Below are 20,582 nucleotides of genomic sequence, written 5' to 3' on the forward strand. Positions count from 1 at the left end.
ATACCCGCAGAAGGAATGATTTTCATACGCCATCATCAAATTTATCATGCTTTCAAAGGGGAGTACGTTACATGGCGATAAAAATGTTCAATAGTCTTCCTGAAGACATTAAGAATCATAGCCAAAACCCTGCATTATTCAAGGTAAAACTAAAAAATTACTTAATATCTCACACTTTTTATTCTGTAGATGAATTCTTGACATTTCACAGTACTGTGTAAATATTATAATACTATTAAATGGTAAACATATTACATTGTATAAAATATTATTGTTATTAAGGTATTAATTCTGTACATATTTCATATTTGCATTTTATATGTATTGCATTTTATTGTTAAAGGTAAGAATTGGACATGTTCTTTATTCTATGCTCTAAAGCAAATGTGAGAATATTATGGAACGAATAAATCTGTCTGTCTGTCTGTCTGTCTGTCTGTCTGTCTGTCTGTCTGTCTGGCCGCCAGCCCGCCCGCCCGCCCATCCATCCATCCATCCATCCATCCATCCATCCATCCATCCATCTATCTACCTATCTACCTACCTCCCTACCTACCTATTACATACTGTACGTACACATTTTTGTACATAGATGCTTACATATTTTCTATATACATTAGTACATATTTTGTGCTTGTATATATATATATGTATTTCATACAGGCGTGCATACATATGTGCTTAAACACACGCGGACATGGACACGGATATGATATCATTTATCGGAAAATGATGTACAGGTACTTCGCACAGTTTTTTCTACCGTCGTAGAAATCAATTGTAGCAAAGTCTCCTAAAATCATATCAAAACTGTTTTTTTATGTACTATTAATTGCATTGATATTACTTGGTTTTATCAGTAGTAAGCTTGAATCGTTCAGGATAATTTTTTGATATTCTTTTCGGGAAGTATCTAATTGTGTGTATATGCTCATAAAATCTATAAATAATATATTCTATAAAAGTGAAATTTAACTACAGTACTTACCAAGTTGTTAACATTTCCCGAGTTTTCAGGTTTTCTACTATAAATTATGCTCAGGACAGGAAATAATTTAAGTATATCTATATTAACATAAGGTAACAACTTACCCTTTATATATATTTTGTTAGCAAGATCCAGAAAGGACTTTTCACGCTTCAACGAGAAAGGTATCCATGTTGAAAACACCGATCTTTTGCACTTGCTCGTGGCACTGTATTCGGCGCACAAACACTGCGCTACGTTCCTAGACAGTTGAGAAACTACTGAAAACGTGACGTAACGAACCGAGGTGACGACATTCGGTGGTGATTGTCGTGGATATGTGTGTGGATTATTTATCTTTCGTTTCAATGAAAAATAATAACTTTAGCTTGGCTGGAACTCTGTAAAGTTACATGCAAGTGTTCGAAACATTCCTACGACATGAGTGGTGTGTTTGTATATTTTTGCCAACTGTTCATTGAATCAGATCGTGTCTTAGTAATACTTGAGCAATGTTAGATTGTGTAGATTTATTCAGAGAATAAATAATACTAGTGGCTTGTGCAGCAAATGATGCAAACTAAGTTCATTAGAAGTTCAAATAAAAATGTTTCTGATTTATTTTCAATAAAAAATACCAGACATTTTGACTGTTATTTTCTTCCATAATAATGAAACATACTCTCTTAGAATGGCTTTTTATGCCAAATACATTTTCTTGAACCTATCCATATTCAGTTTTGAGTTTAAATGCGAAAACGCAAATAACAATGTCAGGACGATCAGTGGATCTTTTATGTTTGCATGTATGCATTTATTAACACTACAATTGGGTATACACCCGGTGGCAGTGATATATAATATACAATAATTGCAATTACAGAAATAAAATAAACGTAAATCTATAAATATTAGATGCAATAAACCTAGGACTATAAATAAAAACTATTCTATAATAACGCCTACGATAAGAAAAAGTAAATCTAACTTATAAGTACTTCTGTTTCACCCAACTATTACCAATTTAAATAATTACATATCACCTTAATTAATTACATACCAACTTAATTACATATCATCTTAATTAATTACATGTTACCTTAATTTATTTACACATCAACTAAATTACATACCATCTTAATTAATTACATATCAACTTAATTAATTATATATCAACTCAGTTAGTTACATGACACAACTTAAATAATTACACTGCACCTCCAATTACATTTTCAGTCTAATCTTCTCAACCTTTCCTTAAATGTATTGATTTTAAGAGGACCACCCTGAAAGATTGCCGCAGGTAAGCTGTTCCAGTCTGCTATTGTGCGGTTAACATAGGAAAATTTTGCCACGTCCGTTCTTTGTTTTCTACATTTAAACTACCTATATGATCAGCCCTTCCTAAGTATGATGGTGTTGCTAATCTAGCATTGATATCGGTCCATGCTTTGTGTCCCATTTGAGCCTTATGTGGGAGTAAAGCAATAGTAGCTACCTCAGGTCATTGTGGATTGTAGGTGAGAGTTAAGAAAATGTCAGTTTTGCCAAGCTTTCGAACAGTAGACATAGCATCTTGGTATAGCTGCTGCATGTTTCGTGAATTATCTTGAAATATAGAGGATAGAATCATTTTATCCTGCTAAGAGATCTTGCTGAAATGATCGGGAACTACAAAATCTTGTAGTCCTCTTATTTTATTAGTAAGTAATACCTTTTGGTCTTTCCTTACGAACTGTAATTTTTGCGCTCTCTTCAGACAATACTGGAGAGAATCACGCATATAAATATCCACACCACACCGCCATTAAATATATGAAAAAGACCCACACCACTTTATTAATAACTATAAAAATATTTCATTTTTAATAACAATAATTTTAACTTACTAAGTTTTGTAGTTTTCGGTAACATATATGTGCTGTAGATATTATACAGCCGTCACTCAGTAAATTATAGAAATGAAGATCTGATTAAAGATATTCTCTAAGTCTACTTATATAACCCCAAAAGGTTTGAGTTTCATATCCTCAATAGGCTATATCATTAATATATATATATTAGTGACAAATATTCGTATCGTGAAATTAACTATAATAATATTTCACTTTTAATGGTGATAATGTAATCAAACCACATCAAGTTTGATACGAGTAGTTTTTAATATCCAATACACAGCTATATTCAGAAAATTACACACCACAGAATCAGATCTGTAAATTATTTTTAGTAAGTCTTGAAAGTTTTTAATAACCAACTATAGAGATGTTATAAAATTACACAAATGAAGATCGACATATTGTTGTCATTATGTCGTCACAGAATTTGCTCTGACTTACTCTAAATATGTCAGGAACCCTGTAGGTCATGGCCTTTGTGTAATATTGCTTATTGTAGTGTGTGTGTTTTGTTTTATTCTGAAAAACCAATAGTTCTCGAAACTGACGACAGATGGATTTTGTAAAATAGGAAAATTATGTAGGAAAATTGACATTTCACTGAAAACTACTATTTTTCTGAAAATGTTTGGGTTACAAGCTTCAAAATGAGAAGTCATTCATTAAAATCCACTCAGCCGTTTTCCCGTAATTTCCATTACCAGTTCAAATTATACATATAGATTTGTTATCCACGAAATGTTATACAAAACTTCTCGTCATCTTTTTCTCACAGCTGAGAAACCAAAATTGTTGAAGGCAGTAGGTTTTAATTCATTCTTGTAATACGTTGTATACAATTTTAAATTAATTAATTTATTGATATTTTCGGATGCAAAGTTATTTTTAATTCCTGGAGAATTTAATCATTTTTTTATAGTGAACTATTAAACAGTATTTGTTTCCTTGACAACAGCACATCAGCTGTGTTTACTGTTGCTAAGTGTTATTTCAGAAGGATCTAATTTCCGATTGCATACATCATTACTGGAAATGTGATTGCTAATAAATCGATCTACAACTCAATCAGTTTCTGATTACTGGTGTAATGGATTGGGGTTAGGTCCTCTACAATTCTGTGAATAAAAAAAATACACAGCACAAACTCTCCAATATACATACTAGGTTCAAAAAGTTCCCGGAATTTGCTAGCATCATAGAAACAACGTACCTTAAACACTATTCTACAGCATTCCCTTCAAAATAGTTGCCTTCCGCAACAACACACTTTTGCCAACGCGTGTAGAGTTCCTGGAAGCAGGCCTGGAAGCCATTTTGTGAAACCCGTCTTAGTGCTCTCGTCGCGTTTGCGATAACCTCTTCAGCATTGAATCTCCGTCCTTTCAGATGACTTTTCAGACGGGGAAACAGAAAGTAATCAGGTGGTGAGAGATCAGGAGAGTATGGTGGGTGATCCAAAGCAGTTATGTTGTGCCTGGCAAGAAAATTCTTTACAATAATTGCGCGATGAGCAGGTGCATTGTCATGCATAAGGAACCAGTTGTTTTCTACCCACTTTTCTGGACGTTTCCTTCTCACTGCGTCCCAGAGGCGACGGAGGGTTTCTACGTACAATTCTTTCGTTACAGTACGACCTTCTGGAATGAACTCATGGTGCATGAGACCCTGAGAGTCGAAGAAAACTTCCAACATAACTTTGCTTTAAGTGTGCTTAAATGCGACAGGCTCATGTCAGTAGATTTACTGGCATGTGAAAGAACTCCTGCGGGACAAAATTCCGGCACATCCGGCGATGCTGATATAACCTCTGCAGTTGCGAGCGTCGTTAAATAAAACATAACATTTAAAATAACTTTGCCTTTGGAAGTGTCCCTAGGAAATTTTTGCTTCCGAGGAGATGTTTTCGATTTCCACTCAGATGACTGTCGTTTAGGGACTGGGTCGTACAAGTAGCACCAGTTTCATTTTGTTTAAGAAATCACCATCTTCATCAGCCATACTGATCATGTCCCCAGCAAAACACAGAACTTGATGTTTGTACTTTGCTCTGTGGACATAATTACAAAATGCGACGAACAAACAAAACACTATGATAAACAATTGCCTACAACTCAAAACCAATAATTGCCATTATCAGCAAACTTTAAGGAAATGACATCATGAATGTTACCAACAAAACAAATGTATAATATCCCTTGTTATATATTAATACGAAAAATGGTAGTAAAATTCCGGGAACTTTTTGAACCTAGTAGTATTTCTTTCCAATTTTATTTCCACTATTGTCCGATGAATATCGTAATATTAGACCAACATCGCTCGAGCTGTTGCTATGGTGATTGTAATAAAGTTAAATCTATAAATTTCTCGTGCTTCTTAAATAGTATACGAAAGCATGTTCGTATATATAGAGTGCAATTCGTAACTGAGGTTAATATTTTCTCCTTATAATATCTATAGAAACAGATATAGGAACGTTAAGAAACCCGCAGGTTCATTGCCGCCCTCACATAAGCCCGCCATCGGTCCCTATCCTGAGCAAGATTAATCCAGTCTCTATCATCATATCCCAGCTTCCTCAAATCCATTTTAATTTTATCCTCCCATCTATTTCTCGACCTCCCCAAAGGTCTCAAACGTCTGAATTTAATGTTCCTAATTATGTCAGGTGAAGAATACAATGCGTGCAGTTCTGCGTTGTGTAACTTTCTCCATTCTCCTGTAACTTCATCCCTCTTAGCCCAAAATATTTTCCTAACCACCTTATTCTCGAACATCTTAGCATCTGTTCCTCTCTCAAAGTGAGACTCCAAGTTTCACTTATATTATATTACATTATATTATATTATATGCTCGACCATGCCGAAATGTAGTAATTATTCACCTGGTAGCAGTCCTTTAATGCATGTCATTAAAATACACCTATTCATTAAAGTTCAGGTTTTCGATTATTCTCGGATATGCAATCGAAAGACAACTAGCAAAACGTCACGCAGACTGGAAATCCAATACTGTCGCAGAAGGTTATGTTCTGGTACTATAATAATTAATTGTAAATAATATTCAAATAAATTCAATTTGAACATCTCGTTTCTCAATTCTAAATCAATTTCCAGGTTATATCAAAATCAGTTCATGTTATTCTCTACATTACATCAAGGTCAATGACATTATTGTTCCTCGGAAAAAAATCAATACTTTCGCATCTGCGCACATCTCACAATGTACGAGCTATGAATAAGGTCACTTCCGATCTTTTGTCAGATACAAATAAAATGAATACTTCTGAATAATTTCAAGTTAGAAATATGGTCGAGCATAAAAAGTCGTATGAAACTTGCTATAATGGTAATTAAGACGCTCGTATGAAAATTATGAAACTCGCTTGCGCTCGTTTCATAAACAAACATACTCGCGTCTTAATTACTATCATTATAGGCTCGTTGCATAATGTACTAATATTGCATTATATTATATTATATTATATTATATTATATTATATTATATTATATTATATTATATTATATTATATTGCTGAAACATATGAAAATACACAGCTGGGTTTACGGCAAAGTATTGGGAACACAGAAGGACAAGACACGTACAATATTACGATATGTAATGAGGCCACGATGTTAGCACTTATCTTCCTTACCAAGGTCGAGTGAAACACTAACAAAGAGTTTTCAAATGTAGGGCGCGCGATAGACACAATATCAGTACGACTAGATTGCTTTAATTCATAGTCGAATGTACAGCAATGTACAAAATACTAAAGGGAACTTATTTTATGTAGGGTATCTTCATGTGACGTAATCCAGGAAGGCTGCGGCTCGATTTTTGAAGGCAGAACAAGCCTAGTGCAAATTAAATAATGTGATAAAATTTATAGCTATCTCTTCCTCTTCGCGGAATACTTTACAATATTCAAAAACATATTTCTGTATCATGTATTTCTGCTTAATCTTCAGATACTTATCAAAAAAAACTATCATGTATTTTCATCTTATGATTGAGGTTGTGGCTGATATACTCGACACAACATATAATGACGTACCAAATAATCAAACATGGCTGCACTTCAGTGCTACCAACCTTGAACGTAAACCACTAATGTTAATAATGTTCATGGCTTAAACTACCTTGTTGTTTCTCTTATCTCGCAATCAGTTCTTCTTAAAACTATATTACATCCATCCCTATTATTTATTTTTCATTTATTTTGGTACACACATTCCTCTTTGAAACCTGATCAGCAAGAATTTGAATAAACATACAAGTGGAATAGTAGACAGCCTAATTATATTATATATTAAATTGCCTTATTTTCTTCGAGGCTATCATCCCAGAAGGGCATATGAGCAAAACTACACCGTAACATTAGAACCATTTAAATATAGAATAATTATTCTATCCTTGTTTACATAACAAGGTACATTCCTGATCCTTCCTCATACCCACTGTAATTAATAAACGTTAGTTCAAACTAAGTTTCTATTGAAATATTTCAATAACCCTGCATTTGTTCATACTCCCTTCTGGTATGATGTCCTCGAAATATTCAATAGGGCAATGGGATTTTTGAAATTAAATAAATAAAAATTTTAATAAACAGATAATGAAAATGTAAAATATCGTACTTACTTTTGATTGCCAATTTCTATGCAAGAATTAACTTTGTATGATGGAATTTGTTTCAACCAGCAGAAGGAACAGAATTGAAATATTTGTATTATTTCAGGACTAATGGAAAAGTGTGTGTGACATAATAACCAAACTTTTTTTATTATATACATATATTTATATAGAACATTATGGAATGATACATTCAATCAGGATAATACAATGTTAGTATTCCAGCCTTTGCCTCAGGAGTGAGAGGATACTTTGACAAGGGACAGGTTGCAATTAACATGTATATTTTTTTATTCTCTCATACAAACTTAATATAGGTAAAAAAATGTATTATAGTTAGACAACAACAAAGAAATTAGACAATAAATAATCAACTCACTATTTTCTGTGTAATATCAAACTTATTTTTCTGAAAATACAAGGTGATACAAAAATAAAATAATTATAATTTTCTGACAGACATATTATGGTCCTCAAGCATTCATGTTCTTTGCACAATGTTCTAATAATTCTGAAATTGGTCATATTGTCGAATTTCCAGACATCCTCTGCTTTAAGTAGTCCCTTGATCATATTCGGTGGAGCTATCTTGGCATCATAAGATCCTTTGAGACTGAAAAAAAGACAGAAGTTGATTTAAGAGATGGTCAATATTAGAAGGGGATCTGTGTATGTTTTACACAAGAAACTTGTGACACATAAACCCTTTTAACACCAACAGTAAATGAATGAATTTTTTAGTGGTCATTATGCTGACAACACTGGACTTGTCAATAAATCACGTGTCATTAGAAAAGGAGGAAAAATTAAAATTAGAATCAAGAAAATATGTTATACATAGTATATAAATTAACACTGGATTAATAAGATTTGCATCTAAAAATGTGACATCAAGCTCTGAAACAGAAATGTTGAAAATAAGCCAACTTCCAATGCATATCTCAAGGGCCTGGCAAGTTTTGAAGCAAAATACCACCCGCACAGAAATTTATTCCTTGGTTTTTTAAAATACATAAATCTAGCTATATCATATTAAAAAAAAAAGGGGGCAAAGAAAGCAATGATAGGTTTTGATATGAGATGTCTGATCATCAGAGACACATTTACTTTCCTTGACTTAATGATGGGCTCTGATACGCCTATCCAGCTATATATCGTTGTGCAATCTTCTGTCACGGATGTCAGAAGGTTGGTGCATTCAGCGAAGAGACCAACGAAATAAGCTTCACTCGTTTCTTGGAGCACCATGATAGCTAATCCCTGGAAGTGAAAATCTGTTGTTAAGTCCTAAGCAATTTCAGAATAATAGAAAAGAACACAGCTTGAAATTATCAGTGATGAGATCATACAGCCTCATTGTATTTTAAAGTACAGAAATCTGTCTATACATTATATTGTAAAAAAAAAATAGTAGGTTGTGATATGAGGTGTCTGATCATCAGAGACACTTTTACTTTCCTTGAATTAGTAGTGCTGCTGATCCGGCTGTCCAGCTGTGCCATTGTGCAAAATGGCGTGAATGTTAGAAAGGTTGGGGTATTCAAAGAGAATGATGAAATAAGACTCACCAGCTTCTTGCAGCACCATGGTACCTAATCCCTGGAAGTGAAAATCTGTTGTTCAGTCCTAAGCAATTTCTGAATAATAGGAAAGATAACTTGAAATTATCAGTGATGAGAATGTGGGAGAAAGCATACTAATTGATGCAGTATATTCAATAAATTATTTACAATGCTCTTTGTAATATAGACTTTTAAAACAACTCAAACTCAAATTGTATTTCATATGAGGTATACAAATATTAACCACTTGTTTTTTACCTTGAAGTCCCTGGTAGAGATTCAATAGGAGTGGCCAACACCTCTTCGTTATCTTCTGTGTCATTGTGATCAGCATCATCCTCTTCATCAGTATCTCTAAGATCGACAATGAACTCTTGAAATTCTGGCGCATTTCTCACTTCTTGATTATAATACTTCATAATTATTTTCTCTGTATGGTTTACTTCATTCTTCCATATATCTGGAGTTACCTGTATGAATACAGTATTTAGAATATTAAATATAATTACATTAATTATAATTTATATAAATATACATAATTAATATATAATTAATTACATATATATATATATATATATATATATATATATAAAACTAGTATTGAAACTGCATTTTTAAATATGTAAAGAAAGATATGCTTGTGTTAACTACATACCTTGCTGAGTGCTTCATGCCATACAGACTTGGCTCGATCTAAGCCATGGCCTGGGCGTGAAGCTACTGTTTTGTTATAATAGTTCTTTGCCACTGACCACACAAGCTCAATCGCATTAAAGAAAGAATGGTATGGAGGGAGTCTCAGAACTGTGTGGCCTTCTCTTGCTAAAAGTTCATCAACAATATGTCTGAAACAAGAATGAAAGAATCATACATTATAACAAACAAGAAACATTTTTTCTAATAGCTGTCATGGTGGCCCAGTCGCTAGAGCACTGGACTCATAATCCTGTGGACCCAGATCCTCAGCATACTCCTGATTTCCATATTGTGTTGGGCAAGCCCATGATCCAGGTAACACAAGAGTTTTACCCAGGAGCTCCAGTTCCCCTGTAGCATCCATATAAATCACCATTCTCATCTCATCTCATTGCGAGTATAGTGTACATCAGCCTCCTATGGCACATTATAAAAAAATTAATTTTACTAATGAATTCTCATTTTAGAAAATTACCTCTTCAAATGGCTTTTATTCCTTTTGCAGAGCTGTTGCAATTCATTCTTATTTGCATTGTCTGACACTGGTACTCCATTCTGTCTCAGCCATGTCTGCAAAAACATTGGAACATAAATAATGAAACTTAATAGCATTGTTTATCGCTCCGATTGTATAGAAATAATGTTTACCATTAACTGATCTTTTCTCCATTTTGTTGTGGGTTGCTCCTCTGCAGCTTTATTGTGGTACGATGCATTATCCATAACAATGATGGAAGGACCTACATCTCTCAAACCAACAATAAGCTGCCTTTCCACCCACTTTTGGAAAGTTTCACTATTCATGGCACCGTGGTAATCTTGGCCAGTCTTCAAATTAGATGCAAATATTAAATCTGCACCTGTAAAAGATGAAAGATGTTTAGATTACTTCGCAATATATAGTAGCTACTGTATATTACCAGGAATAAAACCATTATAGGTTCCAGCATGTACGATGACCAGTCTTCCTCCCTCAGCAGGCCGACGCATGACTCCCTGAACCTTACCACCAACAATAGCTGGTTTACTCCAAGAATGTGTTGCAGAGCCTATGAAATATACATGGAATGAATAATATTATAACTTATATTCCCTTCACTATCCTAAAATAGTGTTGTTATCCAATGCTCAGCTATCTTACCAATGAAGCCATCAGCTGATTGATTAATATTGTAATAAAGCTTACCATTCATAAAAATCCATGTTTCATCCAGAAAAACGACAGGCTTCGGACTCTCACTCTCCATATTCCTTACATATTCTCTTAAAAAACAGGTCCTCTTGAATTGAATATCTTCACTCTCTCTTACATATGTGAGACTGTCTTCTTTCTTCCATTTAAAACCCTTTTCTTTCAAAATCGTCCTTAATGACGAAAGGGATCCCTGAAATAAATACGTACCGTGGTTTTCCATTACATGGTCCAGCACCAGCTTTGCTGTTACTCTTTCTCCTGCATGGAAATAAAAATAGCAATGATAAAATATAAATTATAATGAGTGTAAACTGTAAGCTATAATGTTTCAACTTAATATAATTCTTTTAAAAATGTCACTGCCATAATTATCTTTACCTCGATTCAGTCTATCATATATAAATCTTGCAATGGCTTCCTTGGAAAAATCATCAATTCCAGTTACGCATCGTGGACGTTTCTTGTGTTTCCCTGGTGTAGACAGTGGGTGCCCCTTTTCATATTTGGCAATAATTCTTTCAACTGCACTGTACGAATGCTGTAATAAAAATATGGATATTATATTAATATATTTATATTTCAAGCTTTTCATGTCTGTGATGTAAACAAATAATATACCTTTTTTTAATTATTTCTATAGACATAAAGATTATGGTTTTTCTCATATTTATAAGCTTAAAATTTTACAAAACTAGTTGCAGATATGGATTAAACTCCACCTCACACATTAGTTTATTATGAACTCTACATTAGATTAGGATATAAAGTCCTTGTGTAAATATTTTGAACAGTCTATTGTGGATGCATCCTTATGGAATAAGTCTGTGCTCATCCTGTCAAATATTATTTATAAAAACAGGTAGATGTACTTACACCCACAAGAACTGCAATTCTTTTCATTAGAGCCCCTTTGGTTAGACAGACATCTTCCTCTTCTGCTTCAGCCTTCAATTGTCTGTACATATTAACGACTGCTTCTTGTAAGCTGCTCTGCAATGAACGCCTCTTCTTTCTTGATGTACAAGTTTCTGCAATCTCTCTCCTTTTGGACATGTTGTAGGCCTATCTCTTAAAGTGAAATGATTACTGTATTTTAAAATATGAACTACACATTAACCTAACCTCAATCTTAATTTTATTAGTTTTATTACACTAAATATTTGTAAGGTTATGTAAACATTAGGCTTATATTACGTAATTCTTCAAAACAGCTGAACCAAACGAAACACAATTTCCTTTTGTTCTACTGTCTTCTGTGAAATGCATATAACTTACTTTCAACATAAAAGTCATTTGATACTTACATGTATATTCTAATGCATTGTTGGAAGTATTTATGGCTGCAAACTAAAACCACGTGTTTATCACTACCGGTATCTACATTTCACGAAAGACAGTGAATCGTGCCTTTGGTGTAGGTTTCTGAGAAAATCCTTATATTATGCTAAACAATATAAATATTATATAATTCATTTTAATATGAATAATTAATTGTTTTTTGTGTTCAAAGAATGATGTTACCTTCAGTAGTCACTGTTCTAAAATTAAAGTATATAACTTATTATAATACCTTAATACATATATTAGAGTGAATCACAATACAGAACAACATTCTAATATGCATAATAATTTATTGTAATATTACAGCATATTCCAAATGTTTACTTACCACGAAACACGCATATAGGCCTACACAATATCGGTATTGTAGTTCTGAAAAGAACTATTTCAAAGTTATGAAGTGCTGAAAACAATAACTTCACATACAACTCGCTACTTTCGCAATTTATAATGTATTATAATCGCGATATACAATAAAAATATACACACAATATTAAAATTGGTGAATTTTTGCCGAACGTGATTTATCAGCCTGCTGACCGGAATCAATCGTGCCACTCCTAACAATTACAAAATGACTAACTATCCCAATATCTGTAACTTGCGGGTGTTAGAGGAAGTGTTGGCAGTAATGAAGTGAACTTGTGGGCTGGAAAAGCACTAGATTTTAGCTTGTGATCAAGTAATAGGGGAAAAATGTCGAAGTTGTATCTTAGTACTTCATGATATGTTGTGTCTAGTATATGTACATCTATTATCAGGCAGTACATCTCATTTGACGATATGTGTCAGAGAAGGAACAATTGAGGAGCTTGGTATCAAAGTTGGACAACTCAACTTTTTTTTTACAGGAGAGGTGAAAAACTATATCCTTGGAAACCAATGTCACCGTTATACGTACATTTTTTTTAAACATTGTCATGGTTCAGATAAATATTTTTTCAGTCTCAAAGTGTGATTAAAATTAATATTCTTGTCGAAATTTAAGTTTAAAAAGTGGAGTTGTCCATCTCTGAAACTAAGTCATGGAGGTGTCTGTTTTTGAAACAAAACGAAGCCATATTTAAATTGAAATTGTCTTTGAATCTAAGTCTTTTCCAACTCTGTTTCAAGGGAAATTTACGTAAAATAGTATCTGTACTTAATCATCCACAAACCGATTATATAAACAATCAGCGATTTTGGATTCGCAATGAGTGATAGAAAAAGATGGTACGATTGTGGGCTTCTCATTGGCTACTGAAGGAATCGTCCTAATTTGAAACCAAGCCACAGTGGAGTTGTCTACATTTTGATTCTAATAGCGCACAATTAAGTGCTTGTTTTCACTCTGTTCTGTCCGTTTTTGAACCTGAACAGTTCCAGAATCGCATTCAGCACACAAAATTCTATTAGAAATAATCAATATCTCAAAATCGCAAAAATGTAGTTGTGCAACTTTGATATTATGCTCCTCAATTGTTTGTATTGTATTGTATTGTATTGTATTTATTAACATTCCATGGTATTCATACATTGCTTACAGCTAGAATATGGAACAAGTAAAAAAACTTAATACTATTATAAACTCTTAATTCATAGTCACAGTCTAGATGAAATATATACAGACGAGATTTACAATATAGTCTACTAGTACAATACAAAGTTTTAGTATCAATTTCATGAAGTGTTATTGAATGTCATGAATTCACCTACAGAATAGAAGGCGTGAGAAATTAGGTACTTCTTTAATTTGGCCCTAAATAATCTTATGTTTTGAGTTTCATTTTTTATATCGATAGGGAGGCTATTAAAAATTTTTATTGCCATATAACGCACTCCTTTTTGATAGCACGATAGGCTTGCCGATGGCGTATGAAAGTCATTTTTTTACGTGTATTTATGCTATGAACTGTTGAATTAGTTACAAAGTTTTCACGATTACATAAGAGGAAGATTATGCATCTGAAGTCTGACTAGTGTAATATGTAGCTAGTCGGCGATGTATGCAATGGAAAGGTAAAGGAATTGGCCACCCTCCCCCATTAAGGCCGGTTCACAATAAACCTGGAACGGAAACGACAACGAGAATGAGAACGGAAATATTCTTAATATAAATGTATTTAAATGTGAGTATTCACAATAGTTATTTGTGAATGCTCACATTTAAATACAATTATTTTAACATTATTTCCGTTCTCGTTCTCATTGTCGTTTCCGTTCCCGGTTTATTGTGAACCAGCCTTTACTTTCTGACATAGTTTTCTCATAAGTGGTGCCTTGTTGGTATCACTTGTGAGGTTCAGACCTGTTTTCGAACATTTGACTAAACAACAACAACATCTATTTTATTCTTGTATCATATTCTTTGTGGAATACACCATTAATATTACCTCGTTTATGTCTTTATAGATATTTTTGTAACCGTAATCTGCGTCCAGTAGAATTGATACCACAGCAGTTATAGCTATAACATTAGACGAATGATTTACACTCATCCGTGTATCAGGAACGATTTATGTTTTCTTGAACGCTTTTTAACGACGATATGTAAATACCTAGGAGTGTATTTAAACTCCAAACTTTCTTGGGGAGAGCATGTTGATAATGTTACAGGCAAAGCATGGAGGGCACTTCACTTTATTATGAGAATCTTGAGAAAGGCTAGCCCCAAATCGAGGGAAATAGCATATCTAACATTAGTGCGACTGTTAATGGAATACGGAACTACGTGTTGGGATCCCTATAGAATATATCAGATAAATTCCTTAGAAAGAATCCAGTATAGGGCAGCTAAATTTGTTAAAGGTAAAAGAGAAGATGGGAACGATACGATAAAAGAACTTAAATGGGAAACTTTGGAAAACAGACGTAGGAAAACTAGAATAACATCATTGTATAGAGCACATCTAGGTCAGAAAGCATGGGTAGACATAACGGCTCGGTTAGAAAAGCCAACGTACTATGGTAGGAACGATCATGATTTTAAAATCAAATGTAGGAAACTGAAAACGGATGTAGGTAAATTCTCATTTTTAAATAGAACTATAAATGATTGGAATGACCTACCTGCAGCGGTCTTTGAGGGCTGTCCTTCCTTAAGGAGATTCAAGAATAATTTAAAGAGTTGTGTATAAAGTGAAAATTAAAATTAAGGTGACATTCAACATTTAATTTTTTAAGGTGACATGTATTTATCTAGCCTGACGAGTTTACTTCCTTGGTTTGAATTGTAAATTATTTGAAAATAGCGTGTATGAGGGCCTTAGACTAGAAATATTTAGTTTAAATGTAGTTCTGTTTATAAGTATGCATAAGAATGCAATTATTTGACTTATTTGAACTGTTGTATCAGTGAAGCGAGGTGAGTCAGTGAAGTTATGGTTTTACAGTGCAGTGAACAGTTCCGATCAGTGATAATTTATAGCGTCAATGAAATGTGTTCTATAGTGTCAGTGAAATGTGTTACAGAGTGTCAGTGAAATGTGTGCTAAAGTGTCAGTGAAATGCGTCATAGTGCCACTACAGGGAATGAGATGAGAGTAAAGTGAAAGACTATTGAAACTTATGTAGGACCTATACATAATTATGTAGGTTGTGTTGTAAAATTAGGTGTTTTATTTTATGTTTTATTATTATTGTGTTAAATTGTATTGTGTATTCTTATTGTATTGTGTATAAAATTGTATATGTGTTGTAAATTGTATTATGTATTGTAAATTTTATTGTGTATAGCTTATCATTTTAACTGTGTATTGTTAATATTCTATATACCACTGCCACCAGGTGCTTGCCCACTTGCAGTGTAAATAAATACATACATGTGTCAAATGCAAGATTACCTAGCATGAAATAAGTGAGCAGGATTGTTAGTTTCGCGAGAGGTGCTCGACGTTTCGCTATGAAATTATATTTAAAAAAAAAACACACAGGATTTTGGAGGCGCAGCGAAAAAATGTTGGGTGACTTTCGGAGTTGGACTCTGGACTCATTATTTCGCTGGCATTATCATCTCAATCTCACTCAGACACTAGATAACCATAGCAGTTGATAAAGCGTCGTAAAATAACAACATATGTGTAAAAAAATAGTCTCGGTCTTTCTTGATCAGCCCTCGTAAAACTCGAATTTCGTCGAATCTTTTCGTGCAACGACAGAGGTTCAAAGTCACCAAATCTAAAATAAAAATGCAGAAAAATCGATGTTTAGCTCCAGAGTGTGTATAATGTATTCACGTAGAAACAGTACGAGATCGGATGTAATTAAGTGTGTAGAGATCGCTAACAACAAGTAGGCGTCTTCCACGCTACAAGAAATGATAGCGAAGGGAGATTTTCCGACCTCTTCTGCCCCGTTGCCAAGATACAAGCCCTGTTCTCAACAGACAATCTCTAGTCACGAGCGAAGATTCCTCGGATATACTCAACGCTGCCTGCAAGGCTGATTTGGTGCTAATGTTGATTGCGGCTTTATACCGCCATTGTCTTTCGACCTCAATTGACTCCCGAGTCCTTTAAGCTTGCCACTCATTACCTCCTTCAGAATTCAGCTTTAGTGTACTTGGTTCATTGTGTCTTCTTTTTGTGGCTCCTGTAATATTCGAACAATCTTGCTCTACTTTGTACGTGTGTATGTCTGATCTTTCATAAGATACGATTCTTTAATAGACATATTGCGCGGCTCCCGTGAAATGGGATCAGCACAAGTCCGACCTTATACCTAATAAAAAGAAAAATAACTAGGCTTCGTATTCCAGCTACTTAAAGACTGAAGTTAAAGACACATTGGGTATATAGCACGCCGAACACAGGTAATGCAACGGATGACAGGCCTGCAGAACTCATGAGTAGGGGGAAATATGACGTCAGCCTCATTCCACTTCTATTGGGGATGATCGACTTCCGCGTAGAGTTCTCTCGCCGTCAAAGGTCCATCAGTGGCGGCATGTAATTTTCAAAAAGGATTGTAATAAATTCATTGTTTTTATAATGCGTTATCTCGTTTCAAGATTTACAATTATGCTAGATTTCCTGTCGGTAGTATCTTTGAGATTTCTTTGCACCTAACCTACTTTAGATTTTCGAAAACTTTTCTCCTATCATAACCTACGGAAACATAAATTTGCAGCATTTAAGTAATGAACCTTGAAAGTCACTATTAATTTCAATTCAAAATGAACACAACGAGTGACGTTCTTAATTTAACAGTATATAAATAAATAATCAATATACAGTTCGTAATAATGAACTTACCCGAAAGTTTGTGCATTCCATTAATATGGGCTTTGTTGAAATTGGTTCAATATTGGAATGACGACTAGAAATAAATTGGATGGCACACAGTAAACAAGCAATTCTTTCGTCTTTTTTTAGTAGATTATTTTACGACGCTTTATCAACAACTTAGGTTATTTAGCGTCTGAATGAGATGGTGATAATGCCGGTGAAATGAGTCCGGGGTGCAGTGCCGATAGTTACTCAGCATTTGTTCATATTGGGTTGAGGGAAAACCCGGGAAAAAAACCTCAACCAGGTAACTTGCCCCAAACGGGATTCGAACCCGGGCCACCTGGTTTCATGGCCAGACGCGCCAACCGTTACTCCACAGGTGTGGGCTAAACAAGAAAAATGATAGAAAAGTTTTAGTTAAGGCTTCATCTCGCCAAATACTGTATCTCTATCACAATTCTATCGACACTAAATAATGTAGTAGTTGATACAGCATCGCTAAATAAGCAACTAAAAAATTCTTGTAACCAAGGTTTTCTAGTCACTTTTTTTATAAATGTAAAACAGTTTTCAGGCAATAAACATTTGTGTTCTCAATGTTCTAAAATAAGAAAAGGCGTTCTTGTCTTTTGCAGTAGATATCACAATCATGTGCAGGCAAACTTTTTAGCTTGGGGACATATCAACACCACTTGGCTCTTCTTTGAGACGCGAAACTCCCCCCGGAGGAGGCATGCAGTACTTGGGTTGCTTTTATCCCCCATCCAGCTCCGGGCGCTTTCTCGTTATCCTGCATCCAGGGAGACAGCCGTTCCAGAGCCGCCTGCAGGCTTGCGCATCTGACACGTGTTCTTGACTCGTTCTCCGTGAGGCGTCTGTGTTTTGAATGCGCTGGAAATAAATAAGCAGTACGAAACATTCTGTTACACATGTGAAGCATCTGATTAATATTCGCTGAATGTATCATTTGTAGATAAGGAGTAAGTACTCAAATCAGGACTTCAATTGAAATTGCAACATGAAGAGGATATCCATTGCGTTTTGTTTCACAAATTGGATCAAATTAAAAAAGACAGTTTCATATAGTGTACATTTTACTAAATATAAAGCAAAATTAAAATAATACATATATTTGCAGTTGAATGAATGACTAAATAAATTTTCTTAAATAAATAAATAAGTATATATATATATATAACTAAATAAGCAATTAAATAAAAAGTAAATAAATAAAGAAATACATATTTATGTAAAAAAATAATATATATATGAATAAGTAAATATATATAAATAAGAAAATATATAAGTAAACAAGAAAAAATAAGCGAATAATTTAACAACAAAAAGGTAAATAAGTAAATAAATAAATGAGTAAATAAGTTAATAAGTAAATAGGTAAATAAATAAATAATTAAAAAAGTAAATGAATAAATAAGTCGATAATAAAATAACGAAATAAATAAATAGTAAAATAAGCAATTAAATAATGAAATAAGTAAATAAACAAAGAAGTAAATAAATAATGAAATAAATGAATAAGTAAATAAATAAATAGTTAAATAAATAAATGATGAAATAATTAAATAAATAAGTAAATAAATAAGTAAATTGATATATAATTAAATAAGTAAATGGATAAATAATGAAATAAGTATATAAATAAGTAAATAAATAAATAATTAAATAAGTAAATAAATAAATAAATAAATAATAAATAGATAATTAAATAATAAATAAAGAAAAGGATAACTAAATAAATAACTAAATAAATAAATAAGTAAAAGTAAGTAAATAAGGAATAAGGAAATAAGCAATAAATAAGGAAATAAATAAGTAATTAAATAAATAATAAATAAATATGTAATAAATAAATAAGTAAATAAATAAGAAGAAAGTAAATATATAAGTAAATGAATAAGGAAGTAAAAAAGAAATAACGAAGTAAATAAATAAATAAATAAATAAATAAATAAATAAATAAATAAATAAGTAAATATGTAATAAATGAATAAGTAAATAAATAAGAAAAAGTAAATAGATAAGTAAATGAATGAGTAAGTAAATAAGAAATAAGTAAATAAATGAATATATGAATTAATGAATATTTACTAAATATGAATGTGGTTTCACACGGTGGTAGTTACAGAAATAATAATTATATATAAAGTTAAGACATACTGATAGAAAAACAAAATAAGAACAGAGTATGAATATAAACAAGACAAGTTAACAACAGTACAGTTATTAACGTACCTAATTAGGACAGAGAATGATACTTTTGTGTACGTATGCGTATACAATATTTTTTTTTGCACAACTACATGGAAATTCTATGTGAATTAATTAACTTATTAAAAAAGTCACAGCCTGCTAATACTACGTTATCTTTATAGTAGGTCTAATTATAACGTCATGAAGTTGTACGTATTCTGTTTCTGTAAGTAAAGCAAAATAAAGTTACTATCTGTTTGCATTTTTAGTACACTAGGAGGCATTGACTCCAATTTCTGTGTTCATAGTTGGCGATGTGATGAATATTATAAAATGACAGTTTCCGTGTTTCGCCATAGCTCTTTATATTACTACGCCAACTTTGCGGCATTCGTGCTTAAAAGTGGATCATAAAAATGTTTTCTTCGTGGCATACAGCAAAGAAGAACTTTCTAACCAATAATGTGTTACGAAAAGCATCAGGAGTTAGAGGTTTTCACTTTTAAAATATTCACATTTATAGAATTGTTTAAAAATTCGTAACTTTTAACTGTTACTCCTCCCAAAACCTTCATGCGAATTGTTAAAATAATGGCTTATTGTGACGCTCAAAACTTAAGTTCGTCCTTATATATAAACAAATGTTTTCTTAATGTTATAGTAAGTTGAGAAACTTCGATTTTTCTCCATTTTGATATCTTTACCGAGAAATAGTAATATACGTTACAAGAGCGGTATGTTGACGTTTTCATGTTCGAGGAAAAGATTGAAAAAGCGAAACGTAGTTGAGTTTTTTTAATTTCCGAGAACATGAAAACAAACATACCGCTCGTGTATCGTACATTATTTTGTGCGAAGATCGTTTATTAC

The 20,582-nt window shown here is 33.0% G+C and overlaps 2 protein-coding genes across 7 annotated transcripts in view; both read right to left on the reverse strand.

The window, feature by feature from the left end:
* The window catches only part of LOC138713856 (uncharacterized), a 55,560-nt gene extending 54,263 nt beyond the window's left edge, over positions 1-1,297 (reverse strand). The window contains exon 1 of the mRNA XM_069846312.1: positions 1,093-1,297. The gene's annotated coding sequence lies outside the window, so the exon portion shown is untranslated. The remainder of the gene's footprint in view (positions 1-1,092) is intronic.
* A 6,570-nt stretch (positions 1,298-7,867) lies between these two features.
* On the reverse strand, positions 7,868-13,013 carry LOC138713857 (uncharacterized). 6 transcript variants are annotated; one of them, XM_069846318.1, is made up of 11 exons: positions 12,148-12,165; positions 11,827-12,015; positions 11,332-11,491; positions 10,945-11,211; positions 10,679-10,807; positions 10,407-10,618; positions 10,234-10,328; positions 9,718-9,907; positions 9,321-9,532; positions 9,069-9,099; positions 7,868-8,760 (listed from the first exon to the last, which is right to left on the reverse strand). In XM_069846318.1, exons 2-10 carry the CDS (start codon positions 12,004-12,006, stop codon positions 9,093-9,095), a joined length of 1,452 nt encoding a protein of 483 aa, XP_069702419.1. In that variant the 5' UTR covers positions 12,007-12,015; positions 12,148-12,165; the 3' UTR covers positions 7,868-8,760; positions 9,069-9,092. The 6 variants fall into 6 exon arrangements, with proteins under 6 accessions (XP_069702419.1, XP_069702415.1, XP_069702416.1 ...); XM_069846314.1 differs by lacking the exons at positions 9,069-9,099; positions 12,148-12,165 and adding an exon at positions 12,623-13,013 and having other exon boundaries at positions 7,868-8,113; XM_069846315.1 differs by lacking the exon at positions 9,069-9,099 and having other exon boundaries at positions 7,868-8,113; positions 11,161-11,211; positions 12,148-12,166.
* Positions 13,014-20,582: the final 7,569 nt, after the last annotated feature.

Source organism: Periplaneta americana, chromosome 14 (assembly GCF_040183065.1).
Source record: "Periplaneta americana isolate PAMFEO1 chromosome 14, P.americana_PAMFEO1_priV1, whole genome shotgun sequence".
In the NCBI taxonomy this organism is placed as follows: domain Eukaryota; kingdom Metazoa; phylum Arthropoda; class Insecta; order Blattodea; family Blattidae; genus Periplaneta; species Periplaneta americana.

Bases quoted from the DNA above. Each gene is read 5' to 3' on its own strand.
- LOC138713857 (XM_069846314.1), bottom strand. From the start codon at position 12,006: ATGTCCAAAAGGAGAGAGATTGCAGAAACTTGTACATCAAGAAAGAAG. The intron at 10,808-10,944 runs GTAAGCTTTATT...TATATTTCATAG, and splicing joins AACATGGATTTTTATGAATG to GCTCTGCAACACATTCTTGG. The intron at 10,329-10,406 runs GTAAACATTATT...ATGTTTTTGCAG, and splicing joins GGAGAAAAGATCAGTTAATG to ACATGGCTGAGACAGAATGG.